Below are 26,853 nucleotides of genomic sequence, written 5' to 3'. Positions count from 1 at the left end.
AAGACAGGACCTTTTTTACTTCTAGCTAATCATCCATTTACATAGTATCCACTATATTTACATAAGGTGGTCAACCCTCAAATACAAAATTAAACTTTAGAAGTTAATTGGTTCAATTACAGTTTCTCTCATTAAAAGGGTATACTTAAAATACTGAGGGAAGCCTCAGGCTACAGGACGATATAGACGGGTTGGTCAGATGGGCAGAACAGTGGCAAATGGAATTTAACCTTGAAGTGTGAGGTGATGCATTTTGGGAGGACTAACAAGGCAAGGGAATACAGTGAATGGTAGGACCCTAGGAAGGACAGAGGATCAGAGGGACCTTGGTGTGCATGTACATAGACCCCTGAAGGCAGCAGGACAGGTAGATAAGGTGGTTAAAAAGGCATATGGGATACTTGCCTTCATTAGCCGAGGCATGGAATATAAGAGCAGGGAGGTTATGATGGAGCTGTACAAAACGCAAGTTAGGCCACAACTGGAATACTATGTGCAGTTCTGGTTGCCACACTGTAGGGAGGATGTAATTGCATTGGAGAGGGTGCAGAGGAGATTCACCAGGATGTTACCTGGGCTGGAGCGCTTCAGCTATGAAGAGTGGACAGGCTGGGGTTGTTTTCCTTAGAGCAGAGAAGGCTGAGGGGGGAACCTGATTGAGGTGTACAAAATTATGAGGGGCATAAATAGGGTAGATAGAAAGGAACTGTTCCCCTTAGTAGAGGGGTCAATAACCAGGGGGCATAGTTTCAAGATAAGGGGCAAGAGGTTTCGAGGGGATTTGAGGAGAAACTTTTTCACCCAGAGGGAGGTTGGAATCTGGAACTCACTGCCTGAAAGGGTGGTAGAGGCAGGAACCCTCACAACATTCAAGAAGCATTTAGATGAGCACTTGAAACGCCATAGCATACAAGGCTACGGACCAAGTGCTGGGAAATGGGATTAAAATAGACAGGGCTTGATGGCCGGCACGGACACGATGGGCCGAAGGGCCTCTTTCTGTGCTGTATTAAATCAGTTTTTACTTTTTTCAACTCTTATCCTGGTAAAAGCAGGCCTTACCAGGCGTAAGAATTGTAAGTGTTTTCTGCGGACGGAGGGTCTTCAAAAAGCGGAACTATCCGCCTGCAGAGGCCCTTCTCCAGGGCAGCTGGAGGATCTGTCAAGGCCATTCTTGACAGATCGGAAATGCTGGTTTTCAGCATATGCACTGTGCATGTCTGAAACCGGCATTTCCAATGTCCCTATGGGTGGGTACACAGCGCGTACCCACCCGTAGGGATCGGAATACCCGGGCTACTATGTTCTGTTTTCTACAGTGGTCAAATAATTTCACTGCAGCATGGGTTCCTTAGATAATAATGGTCAAGCTTTATCAGTAAAGGATGAACAGGCTGGGTCTCTTTTCTCAAAAAAAGGCTGAGTTTTTTTTTTTTATTCGCTTATGGGATCTGGGCATCGCTACAAGACCAGCATTTATTGCCCATCGCTAGTTGCCCTTGAGAAGGTGGTGGTGAACCACCTTCTTGAACCGCTGCAGTCCGTGTAGTGAAGGTACTCCCACAGTGCTGTTAGGTAGGGAGCTCCAGGATTTTGACCCAGCAACGATGAAGGATCGGCGATATACTTCTAAGTCAGGATCGTGTATGACTTGGAGGTGGTGGTGTTCCCATGCGCCTGCTGCCCTTGTCCTTCTAGGTGGAAGAGGTCGCAGGTTTGGGAGGTGCTGCCGAAGAAGCCTTGGCGAGTTGCTGCAGTGCATCTTGTAGATGGTACACACTGCAGCCACGGTACGCTGGTGGTGGAGGGAGTGAATGTTTAAGGTGGTGAATGGGGTGCCAATCAAGTGGGCTGCTTTGTGCTGGATGGTGTCGAGCTTCTTGAGTGTTGTTGGAGCTGCACTCATCCAGGCAAGTGGAGAGTATTCCATCACACTCCTTACTTGTGCCTTGTAGATGGTGGAAAGGCTTTGGGGAGTCAGGAGGTGAGACACTCGTCACAGGATACCAAGCCTCTGACCTGCTCTTGTTGCCACAGTATTTGTGTGGCTGGTCCAGTTAAGTTTCTGATCAATGGTGACCTCCAGGATGTTGATGGTGGGGGATTCCATGATGGTAATGCTATTGAATGTCAAGGGGAGGTGGTTAGACTCTCGCTTGTTGGAGATAGTCATTGCCTGGTACTTCTGTGGCGTGAATGTTACCTTCAACTTATCAGCCCAAACGTGAACGTCATCCAGGTCTTGTTGCATGCAGGCATGGACTGCTTCATTTTCTGAGGAGTTGTGAATGGCGCTGAACCCTGTGCAGTCATCAGCAAACATCCCCATTTCTGACCTTTTATGTTGGAGGGAACGTCATTGATGTAGCAGCTGAAGATGGTTGAGCCTAGGATACTACCCTGCGGAACTCCTGCAGCGATGTCCTGGGGCTGTGATGATTGACCTTCAACCACCACAACCATCTTCCTTTGTGCTAGGTATGACTCCAGCCAATGGAGCGTTTTCCCAGATTCCCATTGACTTCAGTTTTACTGGGGCTCCTAGGGTGACTTAATAGGGGTCTTTAAAATTATGAAAAGTTTTGATAGTGTTTTCACTTGTGGGGAAGAGCATAACTAGAAGCCATAAATATAAGATAGTCACCAAGAAATCAAATAGGGAATTAAGAAACTTCTTTAGCCAGAGAGTGGTGAGAATGTGGAACGTGCTACCATAGGGAGTTGTTGAGACAAATAGTATAGATGCATTTACAGGGAGGCTAGATAAGCATATGAGGGAGAAGGGAATAGAGGGTTATACTGATAGAGTAAGATAATGAAGGAGGTTTGATGGTGCATTATCACCGGCATGGGCCTGTTTCTGTGCCGTATATCCTATGTAATCCGAAGTAAAAAGTTAATTATGCAGTTGCCTTTCATAACGATATTTAGTGGGGCCAAAACTTTTTTAAAGGTTGCTTTTTACAACCGGTCATGAGTTTAACATGCATGTCTACCTCTCTTGTTATATCTGTGGATAATTAAACAAATGTATTTTAGATGAATAATTTCAATATCTGAAATATAACTTTTCTTCTTTAACAGGATTTCAATCCATTAAGGAATCAATCAGTTCACTGAGCGAAATCAGTGATAAGAAGATAAAAATGGACAAAGAAAAGGTCCACAAAGACTTAAAACAAATGAGGCGGCAGATAATTGATCTTAAAAACTATCCATAAAATTCCTAAGGTGAGCTAATAGATATCTGTAAACAAATGAAGACAGTAAGCCCGGTGAGGGATTCAGATATCATACAGCACAAGCCTGCAACTCGTGGTTTATATTTGAGCTCCAATATAGAATTATGGCTTTAAATTCACAGAATGAACCTGGTTAGGATCATCTCCCCCAGAGAGAAATGATGTCTGATATTTCTCCCCATTCAATACTGCCTAATCCTATCCAAATAGAGAAGAATAATGCTCTTGGCCACAGCTCAATGAGGCACTTCAAGTGTAACTGTGATTGCTGATTTTTTTTATTGGAGGGGGGGGGGGGGGGAAGGAAGGGGGAAAGAGAGATTTTCTAGCTACTTTTCCCTTAAATTAAATTAAAATGGAAAGGTGAATTATCTCAGAAAACTGTAATCAGTGATTAATATTTGAACAAATCAATTAAGTTCCAGTGAAAGGCAGCCCTGGTACTTAAGACTTTTACTGGTAGCTTTATTCTTGAAACCACTTCAGTGGTTGGACTAATGAGATTACATTCTGTTAAAGTGTAGATCAATGAAGTGGGAAATACAAAATGGTACTGCAGCTGCAGGAAGACTAAAAAATTAGCAACACAGGAAGATTGATTTCCAGCTTTTCTTTTACCCTTAGCATTTACCTAGAACTATCCATGTTACCAGAGTAGTCAGATCAGAAAACCTTCATCGGCACTTCATTTAAAGGTATATAATTTTGTAGAGGATATCCATACATTGTGTAGTTTATTGCAAAATCTATGCAAAAATAGATACATAGAAGATAGGAGCAGGAGTAGGCCATTCGGCCCCTCGAGCCTGCTCCGCCATTCAATGCGATCATGGCTGATCATCCAAATTCAGTACCCTGTCCCTGCCTTCTCCCCATATTCTTTGATCCCTTTAGCCTTAAGAAATATATCCAACTCTTTCTTGAATATATTTAATGAATTGGCCTCCACCGCCCTCTGTGGCAGAGAATTCCACAGGTTCACCACTCTCTGGGTGAAGAAATTCCTCCTCATTTCAGCCCTAAATGGCTTACCCCTTATCCTTAGACTATGACCCCTGGTTCTGGACTCCCCAGCCATCAGAAACATCCTTCCTGCATCTAGTCTGTCCTGGCCTGACAGAATTTTATAGGTTTCGATGAGATCCCCTCTCAATCTTCTAAACTCCAGTGAGTATAAGCCCAATCGACACAATCTCTCCTCATACGTCATTCCTGCCATCCCAGGTATCAGCCTGGTGATTCTTCGCTGCACTCCCTCCATGGCAAGAACGTCCTTCCTCAAGTAAGGCGACCAAAACTGCACACAATACTCAAGGTGTGGTCTCACCAAGGCCCTGTACAACTGCAGCAAGACATCCTTGTTCCTGTACTTAAACCCTCTTGCTACGAAGGCCAACATACCATTTGCCTTCTTAACCGCCTACTGCACCTGCATGCTTACCTTCAGCGACTGGTGCACAAGAACACCCAGATCTCTTTGCACTTCCCCTTCTCCCAATCTATTGCTATTCAAATAATAATCTGCCTTCCTGTTTTTGCCACCAAAGTGGATAACCTCACATTTATCCACATTATAGTGCATTTGCCATTTTTCTGCCCAATCACCCAACCTGTCATTCCTGCTCCTTCTCCCAATCTATTGCCATTCATATTTATTTTACTCACACAATTAACCAAAGATCTTTACATTTGTGCAGAGCTGGTACTTCTAAAAGCAAACTTTTAGTTGACATTCAGATGTAGTTGCTTAAAAAATGCAAGTACACTTGTATTTAAATTTAGCTGTCATATTGTAATAATCATTTGCACTATTTATCTACCTTTAATTGTATTTTAATTTTTTTTAAATCACAAGAAAATAAATTAGCTGTCAGCTGATTGTATTTTGGATGACAGCAAATGTCCTTTTTACTTAAAACTGGATGATTACATCATACTATTGAATAAAGTGCAGAAATTTTGTTTGGTCACTTTGTCCATATACTTCATGTATTTTACTATTTTGTTAAAATGTTAATACCCAACAGTGCTAACATCTTAAGATGTGGTATTAACAAACTTTAAAAAAAGTCTTTTCTAGTTTTTTTTAAAATTATTGCATATTTTGGTCTATGTGCTGTTTCACCAAGTTGTGTTAATATTGTTGGGTTCTTTGTTCAGGCACAGTGCTGGGAAATTGCAGTCTCTATCAGAATTAGAAACATCTTCAATCAGAATTTTTTGGCTGAAAGTGCTGGATAACGTGCTTTGTTTATAATCCAAATGTTTTACACTACCAATTTCTTGGCCTAAGGATGGCATTTTGCCAACTCATGTCACAGTATCCCTCGTGTTAAATATTTGAGAGATCAGCAAAGGCATTACTCTTTATCTCTGCTACAAACAGACCCCTTTGATGCCCCTCTATCCTCACATCTGATGCCAGTTGTGAGGAGTTCATGGATTTCTATCAAAATTGAGACAATCCTGATCAGCTGCCTCAGCCCGACTGTTGAGTCCTACCCTTCCTGACCACACCTAGCTTACTCCAACTCGGTTTTTACCTAACAATGTTCTATTTTGTCTCTTATCTCCACTCAGTTCTCAAAAGACTCATTGGCTCCATAAGACCCACTCCCTTAACCTCCCTCCTGACTACTCAACTACGCTTCCTTGGCTCAATGCTTGCCAACATTATAAACTAGTCCCTCATCTCAGGCATTGTTTCTACAGCTGTCATAATTAACCTGCTCTTAAAAAAGCAACCTCCCCCAGTCCCAGCTCAGCATCTCTAACTTTCTATTCTTCTCCACAGTCCTGGAACATAGTCATTACCTCCCAACTCGGTGCCCATCTCTCTCTGTTTGAGTCCTGTCGATTTTTTTTACTCCCACTCACACTATTGAGGTCAAAGTCACTAATCCTCATATTCTGATGACTATGACCATGGTGCAGTATGTTTCTCGACCTCTTTACAGCCTCTGGGTTAAAATCCAGGCTTCATTACTCAACTTTTAAAAACTGGTAAACAATGTTCACAAGGCCCATTTCTAAATTTTATTTGAATTTGACCCTACTTTAAAAATGCTCTATAAAATTTGGTCCTTTGCAAAATCCAGTTAAGAAAATAAAGTCCACTTCAGATATCAATTAGGAGAATGAATGTTCTTTAGCCAGCATTCGAAAATTACTTCCCATTTCTTCCATTGTAAGGTACCGGTTTCCTCCCTCTAGATTACTCCTGCCAGATACCATTCCCTAGCTGAAAGGCAGACTGGCCAGGCATCTACAATTGCCCACTAGAGCTGAATTAGGTCAGGTTGACTTGTCCTCAAATTTTTCTATTTTGTATTAGAACCAATTCAAATCATCCATTCTGTACAGCTGTTTAAAAAAAAGTAGGGTCCAAAGAATGGGTGCAGAGTTGAGCATGATCATTACAGAAAGTTCTTTGAATTTTTATAGGGTCAATAAGACATAATAGAACCACATGAAGAAAAGCTGTTGGTAAAAAAATCATAGTAATATTTTTCCAATAAGATCCAGCTTTAAAAATATTTAAGGATTTCTACAGATCAAGTTCTCTTTATTGAAGCAGCATTTTTGAAGGTTATTTTAGTTCAATACAGACTTTACATATTTGCTAATCTGTCAATTTTTTTGTCTTATAATACTCCTGTGAAGTGCCTTGGGGCATTTTACTACATTAAAGGCATTATATAAATACAAGTTGTCAAGTTGTTGTAATAAATGTGACATACCTGAATACATTTGATGCAAAGCACAAACACTTCTGTCTTAAGCAACTGAATCCATCACAGAGGTGGCATTAACAGTCATGTGCATCATAACAGTAATCAACAGTTGTGAAACTAAATAAAATAGCTAAAAGAAAAAAACTTGCAACAAAATATTTTTTTAATACAACTATAGGTTGCAATAGGAAATCATGATGTCAATGCATAGTTTAGTTGTGACCTTACACTGAACCTCTGCAATAAATGTTCAAACATGATTGTTTTTGTATTCACACAAATAGTACAGATCATTGGTCAAGTTACAATGAAAGCATTCAACCAAAAATAAAGAAATCAGCATGCTTCTTGGCCATGAGAGTATACTTAAATTCTCAGCTTTTATGATGCAAAATCTGATGGTAGTATAGAAGATATAGATCTAGATATTGGCAAACAAAGTTTTTTTTAATATACCAAAAGTGCAATGAATGGTACTGTAGTCATATTGCTCCAAAGAAAGCCAGCCATAGGTACTGCTATTTAACAACCAGAAATCCAAGTAATATTAGTGGCCACAGCTACAGTTCCTATGCAAGACTTTATTGTACAAGCATTCGAGGTCAGATCTTTGTTTTTGTTTAGTTATTAGGATGATTCAATAAGCTTCTTGTACAGCTCTTCCACTCTGGAATCTCCTTTCATTTTGGCATTTTGAAGTAAAACCTGGAAGTACAGTAGATTCATTTAAAACTGAAACAATTTTGAGCCAATGAACATTCTTTTTGAGGCTCCCGGAATGAGAGTTTATCCAGTAAGTAGCTGATCCATACAAATCAGGAAGGTCCCAGGTTCTATACCCAGGTACCAAATTAGCTAAGCTCAGTCGAAGCAGTGGTAGGGTTGCTACAATTGACCGCAGCCTGTGTTGGGGGTGTGGGAGAATGAGGAAAAACAAAAAGCTAGCGTTACTGCTCATAAGGATTCAGCGCCTCTGCTGTAAGTGCATGTTTGGGGGGGGGGGGGGGGGGTGGGGGGTGGATTGGTGGGGACTGGGTTGGCTTGTCTGCGTTACTCCTGTAGCTAAGTAGCTTGTTGACACTCAACCATCACCTCTTACTGTTTCTAAGGCCTTTACTAGGTCTCCAATAGAACCCATGCCAGCTCTCAGCAGGTGTGATTTCTGCTGGACCTAGAGAAGACCTGCTGGCCAGAATTCTTGGGGTAGCCCGAGATTGCACCTAGACGTGCTCCCAAATCTGCTTGTGGACAGTGGATGAAAGACTCGCCCCGCCCGAGCTGAATTTTGGATGCAGGTTGCACGTGGTGGAAACCTGGCTGATCTGGGTTCGCCTCAAATTCCTGTCTCCTCTGGGCCATCCAGCCACTTTTTGCCCTCTTACCAACAAGAATTTCAGCTCCTCTATGTTCAGAATATTTCATATGGATCTAGTAAACATTATTTTCTTTGCTTGTTGAAGATATTATCTTGGGTGTGAAAGAAATCATGACCAGATTTGGCTCATTTGGTAGCAATTGCCACAGAGTTAGGAAGTTCCACGAGAATTTCAACACATAACCCAGCCTGATAGTTTAATGCAGTACTGAGAAAGTACGGTGTTGTCAGAGGTACCATCTTTTAGACGTTAAACCAAGGCCCCATGAATCTGTTCAGGTGCATGTAAAAAATTCCACAGCACTTTTTGAAGAAGCGTGGTAGACCACAATAGATGATGAGAATTTTAAAGGAGGGGTGGAACAGGGAGAGATGAAAATGCTACCAATCGAGCCAAATCTCGTCATGATTTCTTTTACATGCAAGCTAATATTCTGTTCAGCACAAAGTGTCCTGGCCAACAATGATCCATTAAACACCACTAAAACAGATTAACTGGTTATTTATCTCATTGCTGTTTGAGAGATTTTGTGGTGTGCAAATTAGATGCTGAGTTTGCCTACATTATAACAGTGACAACACTTCAGAAGTAATTCACCAACTGTGAAGTACTTTGGGATGTCCTGAGGTTATGGAAGGTACCATGTAAATTTAAGCTCTTGCTTTGTTTATGGTTTGATCATTATAGCACAAAATGATTAACTTAGCGTTAAACATCATCGTAGCATTATAACTAAGACTAATGCTAGCGACATCAACTGAAAAACCCTCCCTGTTGAAAAATAAAATGGTTGTCAATTAGTTTAATCTTACTGTGATAAGTTCGTCGTCATTCTTGGCCCACAAATGTCGGAGGAGGTACCAACGTGCAACTGATGCAATGCTTTCCGTGTAACCTGGCTGATATACCACTCTCTCCAGCAGCCGTCGAGTCTCCCTGTAGGACAGACACAAGAGGAGCAACTCAGTTGTACTACTTAGTCCCTAAAGCCCTTCAAAGTTTGGAAATGAAGTCAACAGATTAGAGTCTAATGATTGACTATACTTTCTACTACCTGCCCCACCCAAACTGCCTCATCTCAATATACAGTTGTAGACTTCCATTACATAAGAACTAGGAGCAGGAGTAGGCTATTCGGCCCTTCGAGCCTGCTCCGCCATTCAATGAGATCATGGCTAATCTTCTGCCTCAACTCCATTCACCGGCCCTATCGCCATATCCCTTGATGCCTTTACTAGTCCGAAATCGATCGACTTCTGTTTTGAATATACCCAATGACTGAGCCTCCACAGCCCTCTGGGGTAGAGAATTCCAAAGATTCACCACCCTCTGAAGAAATTTCTTCTCATCTCAGTCTTAAATGTCCTATCCTTTATCCTGAGGCTGTGGCCCCTGGTTCTAGACTCCCCAGCCAAGGGAAACATTCTCCCAGCATCCACCCTATCAAGCCCTGTAATAATTTTGTATGCTTCAATGAGATCCCCTCTCATTCTTCTGAATTCAAGAGAATACAGGCCTAGTTTACTCAATCTCTTCTCATACGACAGTCCCGCCATCCCAGGAATCAATCTCGTGAACCTTCGTTGCACTCCCTCTATGGCAAGTATATCGTTCCTTGGGTAAGGAGACCAAAATTGTACACAGTACTCCAGGTGTGGTCTCACCAAGGCCCTATATAATTGGAGTAAGACTTCTTTACTCCTGTACTCAAATCCTCTTGTAATGAAGGCCAGCATACCATTTGCCTTCTTAATGGCTTGCTGCATCTGCACAATCACTTTTAGTGACTCATGTACAAGGACATCCAGGTCCCTTTGAGCATCTGCATTCCTCAATCTTTCACCATTTAGGAAATACTCTGCCTTTCTGTTTTTTCTACCAAAGTGGATAACTTCACATTGATCCACATTATATTCCATCTGCCATGTTCTCGCCCACTCACTGAGCCAGTCGAGATCCCCCTGAAGCCTCTTCACAACCGACACTGCCACTTAGTTTTGTATCAGCAGCAAATTTGGAAATGTTACATTTAGTCCCCTCATCTAAATCATTGATATAGATTGTGAATAGCTAGGGCCTAAGCACCGATCCTTGCGGTACCCTACTAGTCACAGCCTGCCATCCTGAAAAAGACCAGTTTATCCCTACTCTGTTTTCTGTCTGTTAACCAATTCTCAATCCATACTAGTATATTGCCCCCAATTCCATGTGCCCTAATTTTCTTCACCAACCTCTTGTGTGGGACCTTATCGAAGGCCTTCTGAAAATCCAGATACACATCTACCGGTTCCCCTTTGTCTACTCCACTAGTTACATCCTCAAAGAACTCCAATAGGTTTGTCAAACAGGACTTCCCTTTCATAAATCCATGCCCAATCTTACTATTAGTTTCTAAGTACCCAGTTATTGCATCCTTTAGAATAGATTCCAGCATTTTCCCCAACTACTGATGTGAGGCTAACAGGTCTATAGTTCCCCGTTTTCTCTCTCCTTTCTTAAATAGCGGGGTTGCATTTGCTATCCTCCAATCTGCAGGAAACGTTCCAGAATCTATAGAATTTTGGAAGATGATAACCAATGCGTCCACTATCCCAATGGCCACCTCCTTCAAAGCCCTAGGATGTACGTCACCTGGTCCTTGGGATTTATCGACTTTTAGTCCCATTAATTTTGCTAGTACTTTTTTTTACTAATAATAATTTCTTTAAGTTCCTCATTCTCGCCACACCCTTGGTTTTCTCTTATTTCTGGGAGGTTTTTTGTGTCTTCCTCCGTGAAGACAGAAGCAAAGTACTTATTTAATTTCCCTGCCATTTCCTCATTCCCCATTATAAATTCTCCCGTCTCTGACTGTAAAGGACCTACATTTACCTTCACCAGCCTTTTCCTTTTCACATACTTGTAGAAGCTTTTACAATCTGTTTTTATATTTTTTGCTAGTTTGTGCTCATATTCCATTTTCCCTTTCTTTATCAATTTCTTGGTCCCCCTTTGCTGATTTCTAAAAAGATCCCAATCCTCAGGCTGACCGCTTTTTCTGGCAACTTTATAAGCTTCCTCCTTTGACTTAATTTATTTTAATTTTAATTTATTTTGTTAGCCATGGTTGGATCACTTTTCCTTTTGGGTTTTTATGCCCTAGAGGAATATATGTTTGTTGCAAATTATGTATTATTTCCTTGAATGTTAGCCATTGTATGTCCACCTTCATACCTATTAGTGTAGACTCCCAATCTACCATGGCCAACTTGTCCCTCATACCCTTGTAGTTTCCTCTGTTTAGATTGAAGACCTTAGTTTCAGATTGGACTACATCACTCTCAAACTTAATGTAAAATTCAAATCATATTATGGTCACTTGTCCCTAAAGGCCCCTTTACCACAAGATTATTGATTAGCCCTTTCTCATTACACAGTACCAGATCCAGAATAGCCTGTTTCCTGGTTGGCTCCTCCACATACTGATTCAGGAAACCATCTCGCATGCATTCCAAGAATTCGTCCTCCACACCATTAGTGGTGATTTGATCTGCCCAGTCAATATGCAGATTAAAGTCCCCTATGATTACCATATATGCACTTCTAATTTCTTGATTGATACTGTGCCCTACATTACCACTACTGTTTGGTGGCCTATACACAACTCCCACCAATGTTTTCTTCCTTTTGCCGTTTCTTAGCTCCACCCAAACTGATTCCAGTTCTACATCTCGATCTGCCGAGCCAAGATCTTTTATCTCTACCGTACCGATCTCATCCCTTATTAACAGCGCTACGCCACCTCCTTTTCCTTTTTATCTGTCCTTCCTAAATGTTGAGTACCCTGGAACATTCAGTTCCCAGCTTTGGTTACCCTGCAACCATGTCTCTGTAATGGCAATTACATCATACCCATTTACTTCTATTAGTGCCATTAATTCATCCAATTTGTTGTGAATGCTTCGTGCATTTAGATAAAGTGCCTTCAACTTTGCCTGTTTAATATTTTTCTGCACTTTGACCCTCTTTACTGTTGGTCTTTGTTTCTGCTCCCTACTAGTTTTGCTGACTTTTCTAACTTGCACTTCCAGATTTGTTTCTCTCCGTTTTGGGCCCACACTTGGGTTCCCAGCCCCATGACAAACTAGTTTAAATTACGTGATCAGTCATACAAAAACATTTTTTACTTTTCACAAAAATATTCACATTGAAAAATATAGCTCAGAATGATGCAAGAAACTTCATTCATGAAATCTACAAATTCTAGTAAAGCTGTATTGTTACCTTGCTCCCATTTTAACTATAAATTGCAGGAGTGCTTGGAATAGGCCAGCAAGAGGACAGAAAGAGATCTTTTGAGCTTCACTGGTTGCTTCTTTTACTAGTGATGTCCATCGATTGTTTTGAAGTTTAATCTAAAAGAAAATAGTCAAAGCGTGAAACTATTATACAAAATGTTGTTCAACTCAATCATGGGGTATTGGACTGGGTCAAAAGAATGATATAACTTACTACCTTACTTTCCAGGTTTGTAAAATCTGTTCCAGTGGTCAATATATTTTATGCTAAACTTATTGGACAGGGTTAGGCTCGAACTTCATTTAAAATTGAGCTTAGTTTGGCAAATTAGATCAAAACCTATGGAAATATTAAATTTCAATGAACCGACAAAAATGAGCAAATCCAATTGACCACTTTAATTGGAAAGAGATGAAAAGCTGGTGGCACTCGCCTTATATGATCACCACCAGTTTTCAGCTTTTCAAAGTAACTACTTAAGCATTCTATCAATTATCTCTCCTTCCTCCCCTGCCCACAACTTTACTCAGTTAAGGGCTCACTTACCTTTCAGTTTCCAGTTATAACATAAGTCTACTAAAGGAACAGTTTACTTGGGCATAATTATTGTCACAAATCTATATCGGTTATTAGAGGTTAACTAGTTGCTATTACAAAAAAATCTTGAGATGGCAGCAAGCATTTACATACTTTCGCTCATCAGATAAGGTGAACATTCTCAAGATGAACATAATACTCAGATGTCCTGAACTCCCTTCGCGAATGAAAACCCTCAGATTAAGTTTAAACAAAATGCAGACAGGCACGATGAGGAATGTGTTGGTGTCTACTGGATCCAATCTTTTATGGGGTATGCAAACTTTGATGCAATGAACATGCCTCATAATTAAAGATGGTGGGCTGGTCAGAGCAGGAGAGGGGTGCAGTACTTTTAAGAACTTGTTTTGTCCTCATACCACAGCTTGAAGTCTCAAAATTAAATATCCTGCTGCTCTTGTAAACATTTACTTACCTATGATCACTGGTTAAATATTTACTTGTCATATTCTATGGCAGCTGCTTATTATAAATTATAGGCTAATAATGTTTTATGACTGGGCAAAATCAGCAATCAACTATATTAAGGATGTATTCAAAGGAAAGCTTCTTCAATCATTCCAACAGATAAGTCAGTGATTTACGCTAACTAAACTGACAACACTTTTAAAATTGATTGAGAGTGCTAAATGATCACTCTGGAATGGTAGGCAACATTTGGATCTGTCAAGACATTAAAACTCTATCCAGCAAGAAACAACAAACCACATTTTGTGATTAAACCCTATAAGATATTCAAAGAGGTGGGAGACAGTGCAGTCTATACAACCCCAAAACTCTGGGAAAAGGAGCTTGCACTTGAATTCACAGTTCAACTGGCCAATAATTTGGTCTACTGCATCTTTTGTATTCAGCAGTGTACAGAGGAGGTTGATACAGTTGGCGATCCTCCACAGATTCTATTATACCTTGCTTACGTTGGCTACATGTTAGGAGGTAGGCATAGGTATTGTGACTCAGAAGAGAGCACCTTTATTCAAATATTGAAGCATTGCCCTCTTTTGTTGGGGGGGGGGGGGGGGGGGCGCATCTGTGATGAATGTAATTACCAGGGCAGAGGGCATAGCTACAGATAATGATGCTAAAATATGCTTGTTGAGATTAACATTAGAGGTGAAATCAAACAGACTCCTTGGCCGGAATTTTTACCTTGGAGTCAGGTTGGGTATGTGCGGGCCACGTAGTGGGTCGGGAACATGATGTTTTGCTCAGTGCGTTGTTCAGTGCAACTTTATCTTAATGGCCCCACTTAAAGCAGTCCTGCGCGTTTCCCGGCCCAATGAAATGGAGCGGGTCTGATGACGTCATCTATGACATGTTTTCAGCGCTGATATTTAAAGCAGCCTTGCACACATCTCATTTGAAGGTTGCTGTAGGAGAGATCAAGGTCACTTACAAATCTCTGAGTACTGTCCCAAACGTTAAAAGATGGATACACAAAGGCAGAGGCTGCACCCAGATTTAGTGATGCATCCCTGCATATTCTGGTGGAGGCAGTGAGAGCACGCAGGGGGAGGTCCTATTCCCTGCTGACAGATGCAAGAAACTTCTCAAAAGACACCAAAAGGGTCTGGTTGGAGATAGCAGAGGAGGTCAGCAGCAGAGATGTGGTGAGAAGGACCTGGATCCAGTGCAGGAAACCATTCAATTATCTCATGAGGTCAGGAAAGGGGAGTGCAATACCACACTCACCTTCATCCTGATGTGCCTGTCAACACATCCCCATCACTCTGCCTTCCCAAGCCTACTCCTGCACATCATTCTTCACACCAACATACCTTCCAGGTCCACCCATCCCTCTCTCTCTCTACATCCTCATGTCCCCATCTGACTAACCACCCCTGACACTCACCCTTGTCTTAATCCAATCACCACAGAAGGAGGCCATTTGGCATTGTCACCCCACTCCCTCATAGTCACTCTCTACAGATGTAACCCATCGATTCCTTACACTCATTCCATCACTCTCACTCAAAGTTCTCTTCTTTCCCTCCTTGCAGGAGAGACACAGAACCAGAAGTGGCTCTCCAGTATTCACGCAATTGACTCCAGCAGAGGAGGGGGCCCTGGGTATACTGCGAGTTGCAGAGCTGCTGGCAGTGGGAGATGGAGAGAGGTGTCATCTTAGCAACCTGATGACAGAATTACATCTCATACAGCCACATGGCATATAGCAGTCACTCATATGGTGACTGATGTCAGCAGCCAGTGAATTTTCATCATGTGCATAATGGTAACGTTACCATTCTTAATATAACATTTGTAAATCATCTCTTTACTCTCCCATAGGTCCATCAAGTGCCGCCCCCCCCACTGTCTAGCCGCAGGAGGATGACGACTCTTCAGAGGAACCTCCAGCCTCTGAGGGTGCACTGTCAGTAGACCCAAGCGCACCCAGCACCAGCGCAGATACCCACACCTCAGTGGGTCTTGTGCAAGATAGAGTAGTGTTGTCACCTGGTGTCTCACACCTCACAAGTGAGCAAGAGCAGATGGTGTTCACAGGGACAGCAGTGGAGACTCCGCGCTAGAGGGCACAGGACACTCCAAGCTCTGCTCAGTTGCATGCAGACTCTGAGCCTCAGGGGCCATCGAGAAAGAGGGTGATATTGGAGGGGCAGCAACAATTGCACGAGGCTCTGGCAGCTTTTGCAGCCACGATGTCTGCAAATATGCAGAGAATGGAGGAGTCCATCTCCAACATGAGCACCATGGAAAGGATGGCCACCTGCATGGAACAGCAAATGCGCCAGTCACATGAGCACATGCTTGCTGTGGACAACAGATGGCAGACGCTTATAGACCTCATCCCTAGGAGGGATATAAATGTAGACCTGGGCCTTCATTGCCCCATTGCTGTGCAGCAAGGTGCTCTCCAGCTCTTTCTAGCAGGGAAGTGCGGGTGGCCCATGAGAGGGATAATGCTGAGAGGGGACATGGAAGTGGGGGTTCTTCTCAAAGAGCTCCCACTTCTCCCCCATTGCCTCCCCCTCAGTCAGAACCCCAGATGCTTTTTCGGATCCCGATGGCCGAGTCTGCCCCTGCAGAGGTGCAGAAGGAGCAGTCTTTGGGCGGGGCCCTCACAGGCTCCAAAACCCAGAGGACGTCCGCCAAAAGTGTCTAAGCAGTCACAGCAGGGAAAGTGAGCAGCCTGCCTCTACCTCTGCTGAAGCCACAGGGGTTGCACCTCATAGAAGCACTCAGAAAAGAAAAATGACACAAACGTAGATGCACAAGGGTATGCACATGTGTGCATGAAAAAATGTTAGTTAAAAGTTTCAGTTATTTTGATGACAGATATTTTTGCCTGCTACCTTGGAAGTGGCTTTGTCACCTGGAGTGAAGTGAGACATTACTTTACCTCAAGTATTGGGGGTTTGGGCGAGAGGAATGGCTTGGTCATTGTAGGGATGCTTTATGGTGTTGTGGGGGTGGGGTGGGGGGGGGGGGAAGAGAAACTTAGTACAGCATATGGCAGCCATATGGGTGCATTGGAGCAAGTTTAGTAAATCTGGCCATGATGAGGCCATCCTGGGCAGCAATGTGCACCGCTGCTGGTGCCATCTCCACCTCGGGTTCCTTCTACCCATGTTCCACCTGTTCCTCCTTCTCCTCCGAAGAGGTTGTAGGCACTGCGCCTTGCTCCTCCTGCAGCTCCAATCTTCACGCAGCAAACGACGATGATTCTGGAGACCCTGGCTGGTGCATACTAAGGGCTCCTCCAGATCTGTCAAGGCATCTGAAGTGCATCTTGAGCATGCCTACTGCTTGCTCTATGACACATCTGGTGGACATGTGGCTTTCATTATAACGCTACTCGGCCTCAGTACTTGGCATCCTCAAGGGTGTCATGAGCCACGTCTTCAGTGGATAGCCCTCGTCTCCAAGCAGCCAGCCGGTAAGTCTGTTTGGAGGTGTGAAGAGCTGAGGGGTGGTGGACTGGCGCAGGATGAAAGAGTCATGACAGCTGCCAGGGAATCTGTTGCACACATGCATGATGATCTTTTTCTGGTTGCAGATGAGCTGCATATTGAGGGATTGAAAGCCTTTGCGGTTCACAAACACTCCTGGGTGATGAGGGGGGGCCTTCATGCCACGTGTGCAGTCGATGACACGCTGCAACTGTGGGAAGTCAGCCAGAGCCGCAAAGCCGAGCGACCACTCAGTAACACTGGCTTCATCTGTGGCAAAGTTCTCATAATTGGCTGATTTGTGAAACATGGCATTGGTTACCTGGGTGATGCATCTATGGGCGGCCGACTGCAAGATCCTGCAAATGTCTGCTGCAGATCCCTGGAAGAAGCCAGAGGTGAAGAAGTTAAGGGCGGTGGTGACCTTGACAGCCACTGGTAAGGTATGTCTACCAGGTCCTCTGGGCAGCAGGTCTTGTTCCAGCAAGCTACAAATGTCTGTGATGATCTGGTGGGATAGCCTGAGCCTCCTGCAGCAGTGCTGCTGAGTCATGTTGAGGAAGCTCATCCTCTGCTTGTATACTCTGTGCTGGGGGTATTGCCTCCGGCACGCTGCAGCCCTGTGGTGCCCCCCTCTCTCCTCTGGAGCATCAGGTTGTTGAGGAGAAGGCTGCTGTTGTGGCTGCTGCTGCTGCTGGTGGTGGTGGGGCTCAACTTGGTCTGATTCTGAGGACCAAGGTGAGACAGTATAAGCGGCACCCATGCTGATGTAGTAGATGGCAGGTAAAGTGGAGATCAGAGGGCCAATCCCTCAAAGTTCTGAGACGGAGTAGCAATGTGGTGAGAGCGGCTTCCGAGGTTGCAGAAATGACCTGCAAACTGCTGACACCTAAATCTGTGGACAAAATGGAGTCAGCAAAAGCCTTTCCATGAGGCAAGTAATGAGGGAGTATTTATGTGCTTTTCCCAGCTCTCAATGAATGGACTCGCACAATGGCCACTGAGCCTACGCTTCCCCCCTCCCCTTCACAGGCGAGGTTCCCGAGCTGTGTGAATCCCATGCTACTGCAGTAAAAGTCAAAAGCTGGTGTTAAAAACCGTCTTAAGGGTCTCTCAACAAGCAGTTAATTAGTTAAATGAGGTTGCCCGCCTCTGCCAATCGGGTCCGTGGCGCGCCTTCAAAGCTGCCAGTTAAATGCGCGATGCGGCGGGATCCCTCAACGCACTGGCAATTTCAGGGATTTTTACTGCCGACCCACCCCCAAACCTGCACGCTCGGCAACGGGAAAATTCCGGCCCTTGTCTTGATATGACACTCCATGAAGTCACCTATGTAGTCCCATTCTGTGAATGTAGTCCTTGAGAATAATGAATCTGGTGACACTGGCATTTTATAATGTGGGGAAGATAGAATTGTATCACTAAGACTGTGGAAGGTCTTTGAAGTACAAGGTTAAGATGTAGAGTTTTTATGCAGTAGGGGGAAGATTTCCTACTGCATAGTTTTCCAGGATCTGCCTTTTCTCCTGGAGTCAGGGAATATTAGGGAGCTATTGGGGGGAGGGTTGTATACTGAACTCTTCTGGATTTGTTTGGTAGGTAATTAAAAAGGCAATGCAAAAATATTTGTACATTTTATGACAATTTACTTACTGGACTGGATGTCAGCTTATGACTACCACTAAATGTTTCTGAAAATAGACTATTTTATTATTTAAAAAATAAAATGTTATTAATTTAAAAGAAAAATCACCCAAGTTGGTGACTTGAATATTCTGGTCACTTAACTGAGCTAATCAAGTACATTTCAGACCCATAGGTTAGGCTGATTTGTTGTGAACAGAGGAGGAGGCTTCTCTTGGTGCCTTTTTATCAGCCATATAAGTCACAGTTCAACTGGTACCACTTTTTGAAAATATTCCCTGCCCTTGATAATTGGCTGAAAAATGGAAGACTGTTGTTACATTGGGCTCGATTTTCATTGGGCCATTGAGGCGGGATCGGAGGCGTGTTAAAATCGCGAAATCAGGGGGCCCGAACCCATCCCGCCTCCATGCCAGTTTCAAAGGAGGCAGATACCCGACCTGTGCTGGGAGCCGCCTCCCCGAGGCGGGAAGGGGATTAGTGCCAATTAACTGCCTGTTAACAGGTAGTTAACGGGCAGTTTTTAGCCTAGTCCCTATTTTTATCCCTGAAGTGTGGGATTCCCGACGGCTCCAAACCACGCCAAGTTAGCGAGGCGGACCGTCGGGCTGAAGGGCTTGGAGGGTTAGAGATGTCCAGTGTTCAGGTGAGTGATGTGTGCATGAGTGCAGAGGTAAGTGTGTTTGGTGTGTGTATAAAGTGTTTAAAGAAGTTTTACTTACCTTTACAGCCTTCCTTCCTTCAGGTTTCGGGAGTCCCTCATCTCACCAGCACAGAAAGCAGAATGGCCGCGAGCTGTCAAAAGTTGCAGCATTCAGCTTTCTGTTCTGGAGAGATCTCTAAATCAGCCTGAGAGGAAGGAATTAACTTGGAGTACAGATTGTCAGTGTTTGACAACTTCAAAGAGCTGTCAAACGCTGATATTTCATCTGTCAAAAGCTCTTGACAGATGAAATGTCAATCTGTGACGTCACCTGTTGCCGGGTGGCCCTTAATTGGCCTGCTGAGCAGGCTCAACAAGGTCAATCAAGTGACAATCGCGTGGGTTGGCCACAACTCGATGGAGGCAGGACTACAACCCCAAAAGTTGTAGTTCCGCCTCCTACACGCCTCCAGTATCAAAATCCAGCCCATTGTGTAGGATATAAATTTAGAGTTGTGATTCTCCTTGATGCAAGCTCATGATCGTGGGAAATGTAAAGCAAAAAACCCAGGTTGTTTCTTCACAAGGTGGAAGACAAAGTTGAAGGGTCAGTCACCCAAACCGCTCTACACACCCTGTAAAGCTGGTAGAAGTGGGAGAACAGGTCTATATTCCACCTGTTTAGCTACACGTGGGAAAAAGTAGGGAGGAAAATAAAATGATAACATTTGGATGACGAGAAGGGATGTTTAAAAGTACTGTATTACACTCGGGGTTCAGATATTCATAAACATCTTTCTCAAATTAAACAGCCATGCAACATTTCCAACTATTTTATTTTCCAGAACAAAAGTTCTTAATTTGCTTTACTGAAAATGAAAACTGGCCTTAGCCACAATTTATTGATGCACACATCAATTTATAGAAACTAGAATATGATGCAGTCCTACAAATTCTCATTAGATGTCTTCAGTGCACTTTAAAAATCCTGCACTGAATTTACTAAGTGAACAGGTGTCACCCAAGGGCAGAAAAGAGCCTTTTTAAAAAATGCTATTATATCAAAAGATCTAGGAAGGGTGGAAAACATCAAACCTGCTTTAAAATTAGATATGACCAAGAAAGCTCAATTGTTCTATTAAAGGAATATCTAGCAACAAGAATCAAGTTTCTAGTCACAAGATTCAGAGTGTAGTAATTTGAGCAAAACCGGAAAACCTTCACTTGTGGTATGTGTGTATCATCACTTCAAAGGCAGCCATCACTAAAAAATGTACAAAATTTACAGTTGCAGTTAATTATGAAATCCTTACCGTACTGAGAGAGAGTGCAAGCAGTGCTAATCGGAGCAGACTTGACAATTTGCCATTCATATCGCCTTGCTGCGAAGATAGTTGCAATCCTTGCCTGTAGCACATCTCTGCGGCTACCATCAAACCCTGAGATTTATATACTTCTGCCAGCCACTAGAGGGAAACAGACATTAAAAGATGAACATAGATTGCTGTCTGTTTAATTCAAATATTCCACTGGTGATTTTGATTTAATAGCTTTAGGTGCTGTGTTGTGGTCAATCAGGTTCTGAAATACAAGAGTCTAGATGGGAGAGTACATTTGTATGATTAAAACAGGTGACTGTGAATCTGTATGTGCTAACTGTAGTCTTTAAGTGATGTTTCAATGATACATTTGTTTCAGTGATCATTTCCTGTAAATTGTATTAAAAATACAACTCAAGCTCTCCAGCATTTAAAATTCTTGATAAAAGGTAAACTAAGAAATGTTACCAATATGCACAAAAACTCCACCCAACGAAAAACGTCATGCAGTTTCTATTTTCAAAAACACCCTGCGTTTTGAGTTTGAGGTGAAGGAAAGCAGTTGTGCTGGATGAAAGAATTTTCCATTCTGAGTACTCGGTCAACATTAAGCACTCGCAAGTCTAGTAAAGCACAGCTCCTGGATGAAGAATAATGAAATTAGGGTCCAAAGGGAAATCACTTAAAAGTTTGGCTGGAAACTAACTGAGTCTAACTTATTGTTATAGAAGTGGGCATGATTTCTAGATTGCCTCACCTCAAATATATTAGTCTGAAATAGAAAATCCAGATCCGATTTGGGGGGTGGGGTGGGAGGGGGAGGAATGTGCCTGTCCAGGGACTCCACTGCTGACCCTGACAAATTTAGCACTAATTTTATACAATCAAGTGGGCATCTGTACCATTCGGGGCACATCTTGGGCGCCCACCTGCCCCAAGAGACCACAAACTGATTGGAATATCTCTAAATACACAGTACAATGCATTCACTAACTATTACACGGAATATACGGCACAGAAACAGGCCATTTGACCCAACCAGTCCAGTGTTTATGCTCCACTCGAGCCTCCTCCCATCCTTCCTCATCTATCAGCATAATCCCATTGAGCTTCTTAATCAAGTTTAAAAGTAACAGATGACAATTCTTAAAGATGGTTCTCAGAATGTTCATTTGCAAAAGAAACCAATTAGAGTGGAGAATATTTTGAGGTTTAAAAAATGCTGATGGTTTAAATTAACGCTATTTTTATCTGGAATGCAGTGTCCAATGAACAGATTGAAAAGCTCGGAAATGTTTTTAAATTACTGACCTGAAACTAGTGCTCAGACAGCCATAACAACAAATCAAACTAAAGAAAGGACTATTACAGCAACACACAGCCACAACACAAAACATACATGCCAAGCTGTTACTGATGTGAAGTTCGACATCACTGCCTTCTTTAGCTCTTCTAAAACCATATCTGGAAGCTGCTGGTGTGAAAGCAAGAGCTTTTCACATTGAACCTGTCTCAGCAATAGGAATACCACAGGGTGATCTGGGTGCCTCTTCAGAACCTAAAATAAAGAAGCCCGTCAATAAATCACAAGGCACTTTTTTTTATAAAAAGAACACCTTCAATCTGTACACTCCCTCTCTCCCTTCAAAACCCTCCTTTAACCTCTGTGAACAAGCTTTTAGTCACTCCTCCCAATATCTCCTTATTGGGTTCAGTGTTGAATTTTGTCCAATTACACTTCTGTGAAGCACCTTGAAATGTTTTCCAACATTAAAAGTGCTATCCAAATGCAAGTTGTTGTTACATTAAATCATAAAGCAACTTTCAGTAGTTGAATTATAGATGTTGACAGGAAATGTCAAGTCTCTAGATCTAAAACTGCATACCTAAAATTTCACTGGTGTGGTGGCAGTAATGACTGAATAAAATGGCTCCCCAGGTCACTGTACACAAGATGACAGATCTGATAATGGAGTATAGTTATTTTCAACTTAAAATTCTTAAAGTTTTTAAAAACTTTAATGAAATACATTGGAATCTTTTAGCCTGAAGATTAATACAGCCACCACCCTGCACAGTAATAAATTAAACTGTTGCATATATTAAAGTTTCTGTTTGAATTATACAGTACTTTAGTGCAGAATGCTTCAGCTTCAGAGTGCCTGCCCATTTCTTTTAGTCCAGTTGCAGCCTGTTGCAGAGACCAGTTCTCTAGGGATCGAAGATAGAGAGCTGGTATGGTCTTCTCTGTTTCTACTATAAAATAATAAAAATATTAAAATTATATGCCAAAGAGAACTTCTCACCCTCAAAAAATCACTCCATTAAGAGCCATATAAAAATGTAATAATTAACTATGCATTATAATGAGGGTGTTCTGAATATTTCCTTTATTTTAGCAGGAAACTAAGCAATAGCACGATTATCAGATACAACAGGCTAACGTAGAAGACAACAGAAATATTTACAAACAGTATACATGTTATGACCAGTAGGCATGCTAGGGAGCCAGACGAGAATGGCAGTGGAGAAGTCAAATCTTAAGGTTATAAAATGTATGAATAAGGATTTCAGTGTCAGTGAGGGCAAGGTAAGAGCAGAGCTAGGCAATGCCATGGAGGTTGAAGTAAGCAGTCTTAATGATAGATTGGATTTGAAGCTCAGCTCAGAGTATGTGGAGTACTGAAATGAAAGAATACAGATGAATCCTTATAGGCAACCTACCATGTAAATGGAAGTTGTAAAATGCACTTACCTTTTGCTGTGATTGCTGTAACAAATAGCTCCTCTAATGCAGTTTGCTTTGGTTTTATATCTTTTAAATGTGATAATGTTTTTTCTATGTGACAGGCTGCCATTAAACTGGCCCACACAGCAGGATCATCTGCAAAATAAAAGCAAGTTCAGTATATAAAAAAAACACAATTATACTTAAGTCTCAGTAAGTATCAGGCAACATCATTCATTATGTTTTCATGCTACAACATAGTATAGCAGAATAATGGTCTACCTTACTGCTGTTTTGATTTCTAAAACATGGAAATACTAAGGTCATTATCTTAATTTTAATTTTACATTTAATGGCAACAAAAGGCAATGGTTTTTGTTTTTAGAAACAAAAATGTTAGTCAAGTCATCCTTATTATTTCAGTTTTCCACTTGGTAAGTTTGTTCAATCGAATATCACTAGCCTTATTTGGTAGAAATTTGGCCAATTAGGATTTATCTGCAATAATGTTTATTTTGTACTTTAAAGTAGTTGAACAGCCATTTAAGGGCATTACTAAAGCGATGGAAATTAAGGAAATTAAGCACAGCAGTGAATGCAAACAGCCTGATTTCACAGACACGGTCATTTCTGGATTTTGAAAATAGAGGCAATTAGTAAATTATAATTCAAGGTTTAAAAATTATGTGCATTCTTTGCATTTGTGGTTTGTATTGAAAATTATATTTAAATGACTTTCTTGGTTAGTTATAATCTTCTTTACGCTTGTAGCAATTGAAACAATTGAACCTCTAAGGGCCAACCAGCAGGAAAAAAGGACAGTAACCATTGTTTACAGGTACTAGATCCAATCTGTTGGGCCTGAATTTGATTAGCAGCCAGAAGGCTCTGAAGCAGGCAGCCATAAGTCTTTTGCAGTCCAGACCGAGTGTTCAGGATGCTTTTTGCCTCCCAGGATAGGGTAAAGGGCATTTTTGAAAAACTGGAAGTAACTATGGAAGGGGAGGGAGAGTTGCCAATTGTCATGGTCTACAAGGGAGCCAACAATATATGAAAGGAAAGGCCTGAAGTCCTGCAAAAGGAGTTAAGGAAGTAGGTTTAAGAACAGGACTTCATGAGTGGTAATCTCCAGATTACTCCCCCAGACACATGCTAGAACAGGGACAGATAGGAAGATTGGGGAGCTCAACTTTTGGCTAAAGGTGTGTTGTCAAAAAGAGGGTTTTCTGTTTTATGGGGCATTGGCACCAGTTTTGTGGAAGATGGGAGCGATTCCACAAGGTGGCTACATCTGAACAAGGAAGCAAGCTACACAAACTAGCAAAATAGATAAACAGGGAAGTGAGCAATGATTCAAGTTAGGAAGGAAAGGCGCAGGGAAAAAAAGCAGAGAGAGGAGGTAAATATATAATTCATCGTCCAACACCTTCTGGAGGGCAATTAAGGATGGGCAATAAATGCTGGCCTTGCCAGTGACACCCACATTCCATGACCGAATATAAATTTTTAAAAAAATTTAGCAAAAAGGATAACATGTAGAAGGAATAAAGGGAGTAGAAAAGACAAATCAAATTGATCAGCTATAAGCAGAGGAAAGACTAAGATAAGGAAATGAGCTGTTAGCTTGGGTCAAAAATCAAGGAAAAAAGAGTAGCATTAAATACAAAGAAAAAAGATGTAGTGCAATGCTTAAGAGTGTGGGAAATAAACTGGGGAAATCTGAAGCAATTACATCACAGGGAGATATAGATTTAATAGCACTAACAGAAACTTGGCTGCAAACTGGGCAGGAGTGGAAAATAAATATATTGGTTTGTAATATTTTTAGGCAGGCCAGAATAGGTAAAAGAGCAGTGCCAATATTCATGAAGGATGGAATATATGCTGCAGAGAAGATTGATGCACACATCAGTGGGCAAAAAAGTGGCAGATGGAATTCAATGTCAGTGAATGTAAGGCAGTAAAAATTTTTTAAAGTAGTAATTAGGAGAAGGCTGGGTGATGTGGAAGAGCAGTGGGATTTGGGGGATCAGGTTCACAAGTCATTGTGAAGTCATTCACAAGGCAGCACCTCAAGTAGATATGGCTATTTGAAAGAAGCTAATTGTATATTGGAAGAATGTTGAGGCAATAGAGATGGTACAACGCAGATTCACTGGGGTGCTGCCCAATGTTCCCTCTAATAATTTTTTGGGCTGCGTGGTCCATTCAAGAATCCGCACATGCGCGGTTTTTGCATTTAAAGCCGGTGAGCCGGCTGCGCGAGAGCTCCAGAGCGCTGCACAGCTTAAACGGAACATGTGCGCTGCCTGGTATGAAGCAATAGAAATATGAAGAAAGATTTCAAAAATTGGGACGGTTTTGATTAGAACAGTTACAGGGTGATTAGATAAAGGAGTTTAAAATTATGAAGGGATGGAAAAGAGTAGATAGAAATAGACCATTTCCAATGATTGGGAGGTCTTGAATAATGGGACATAGATATAAGATTAAATGTAAGAGATTTAGGGCCGAGAATAGGAAAAATACATTTTTATACAAAGGTTGCAAGACTATGGAACGCATTGCCAGTGTTAGCGAATGAAGCAGAGGCCATGTCAATGTTTTGGTTAGGTAGGTGGTTGAAGAAAAGTGGTTTATGGGAATAGGACAGGCAGATGGGTTTTGGACTGCGCTCGCACTGAGGATAAACACCAATGGAGTCTGCTTGTGCTGAACGCCGTGTTGTAGTTTCTATGTAATTCTGTGATACTATTGCTAGATTGAAACCAAATGATGTTGGCTGATGTGGTAACCTGTTGCCTCAGCTGACTCAATTCCAACAATTCTTGGTGGAGGGTGGTTGCTCATCAGTCAGCACTAGAAATCTTTAAATAACTCATGTGACACCATGCTTAATACGGAGTTCATGGTCAAGGTGTTCAGTGTCAAACAGACCGATAACCAATACTCAGTAAAACTCAGCACTGATAACAGAACCAAGGATGTGGAGTCATTGGAACATCTAATGGACTATGAGGACTCATCAGGTTTTTCCGAGACTGGTAATCTTGGTAGATTGTCAATTTTGTCTCCAATTTACCATGAGGATCCTAAGGTTAATGTTTGCAGATTTGTTTTTGCAAAATTGCCTTACAATAATGTAGTGTCTCGCCGAACCTTCAATAAAGATGAAGCCAATTAGCATATCAAGTAGCTCATGAAGCCAGATGAAGGGTAACATGAAGATTTCATGACTAACTGGATATAGAAAAGAATATCCAAAGCTAATAAAAACAGAAAAAAAATGGTGGGCAGAGAGAAACTATATTATATGGAACATGCTGTTCTACTGTCAAAATTTCTTGAATGTAATGGAAAATCTCCCCTTTGGTGACCTAT

General features: G+C 42.0%; 2 protein-coding genes across 6 annotated transcripts in view; one reads left to right on the top strand and one right to left on the bottom strand.

The window, feature by feature from the left end:
- fam81b (family with sequence similarity 81 member B) overlaps positions 1-6,707 on the top strand; it is a 49,979-nt gene extending 43,272 nt beyond the window's left edge. For both annotated transcript variants that reach the window (XM_085988707.1, XM_085988714.1), the window contains exon 9: positions 3,085-6,707. In XM_085988707.1, the coding sequence (XP_085844833.1) occupies positions 3,085-3,221 (137 nt within the window). In that variant the 3' untranslated portion in view covers positions 3,222-6,707. The remainder of the gene's footprint in view (positions 1-3,084) is intronic.
- Positions 6,708-6,778: 71 nt separating this feature from the next.
- The window catches only part of skic3 (SKI3 subunit of superkiller complex), a 136,020-nt gene continuing 115,945 nt past the window's right edge, over positions 6,779-26,853 (bottom strand). For 3 of the 4 annotated variants that reach the window (XM_085988621.1, XM_085988592.1, XM_085988603.1), the window contains 7 exons: positions 23,500-23,628; positions 22,876-23,000; positions 22,144-22,302; positions 20,739-20,891; positions 12,616-12,746; positions 9,165-9,288; positions 6,779-7,681 (listed from right to left, as the gene is read on the bottom strand). In XM_085988621.1, the coding sequence (XP_085844747.1) occupies positions 7,604-7,681; positions 9,165-9,288; positions 12,616-12,746; positions 20,739-20,891; positions 22,144-22,302; positions 22,876-23,000; positions 23,500-23,628 (899 nt within the window). In that variant the 3' untranslated portion in view covers positions 6,779-7,603. The remainder of the gene's footprint in view (positions 7,682-9,164; positions 9,289-12,615; positions 12,747-20,738; positions 20,892-22,143; positions 22,303-22,875; positions 23,001-23,499; positions 23,629-26,853) is intronic. The other variant, XM_085988612.1, reaches the window with a different exon arrangement.

The sequence above is a fragment of the Somniosus microcephalus genome, chromosome 1, assembly GCF_052327205.1.
Source record: "Somniosus microcephalus isolate GS21.2 chromosome 1, FLI_Smic_1.0, whole genome shotgun sequence".
Taxonomy (NCBI): Eukaryota; Metazoa; Chordata; class Chondrichthyes; order Squaliformes; family Somniosidae; genus Somniosus; species Somniosus microcephalus.
Note: the sequence above shows the minus strand (reverse complement) of the source record. Positions and strands in the feature narration are given on the sequence as shown.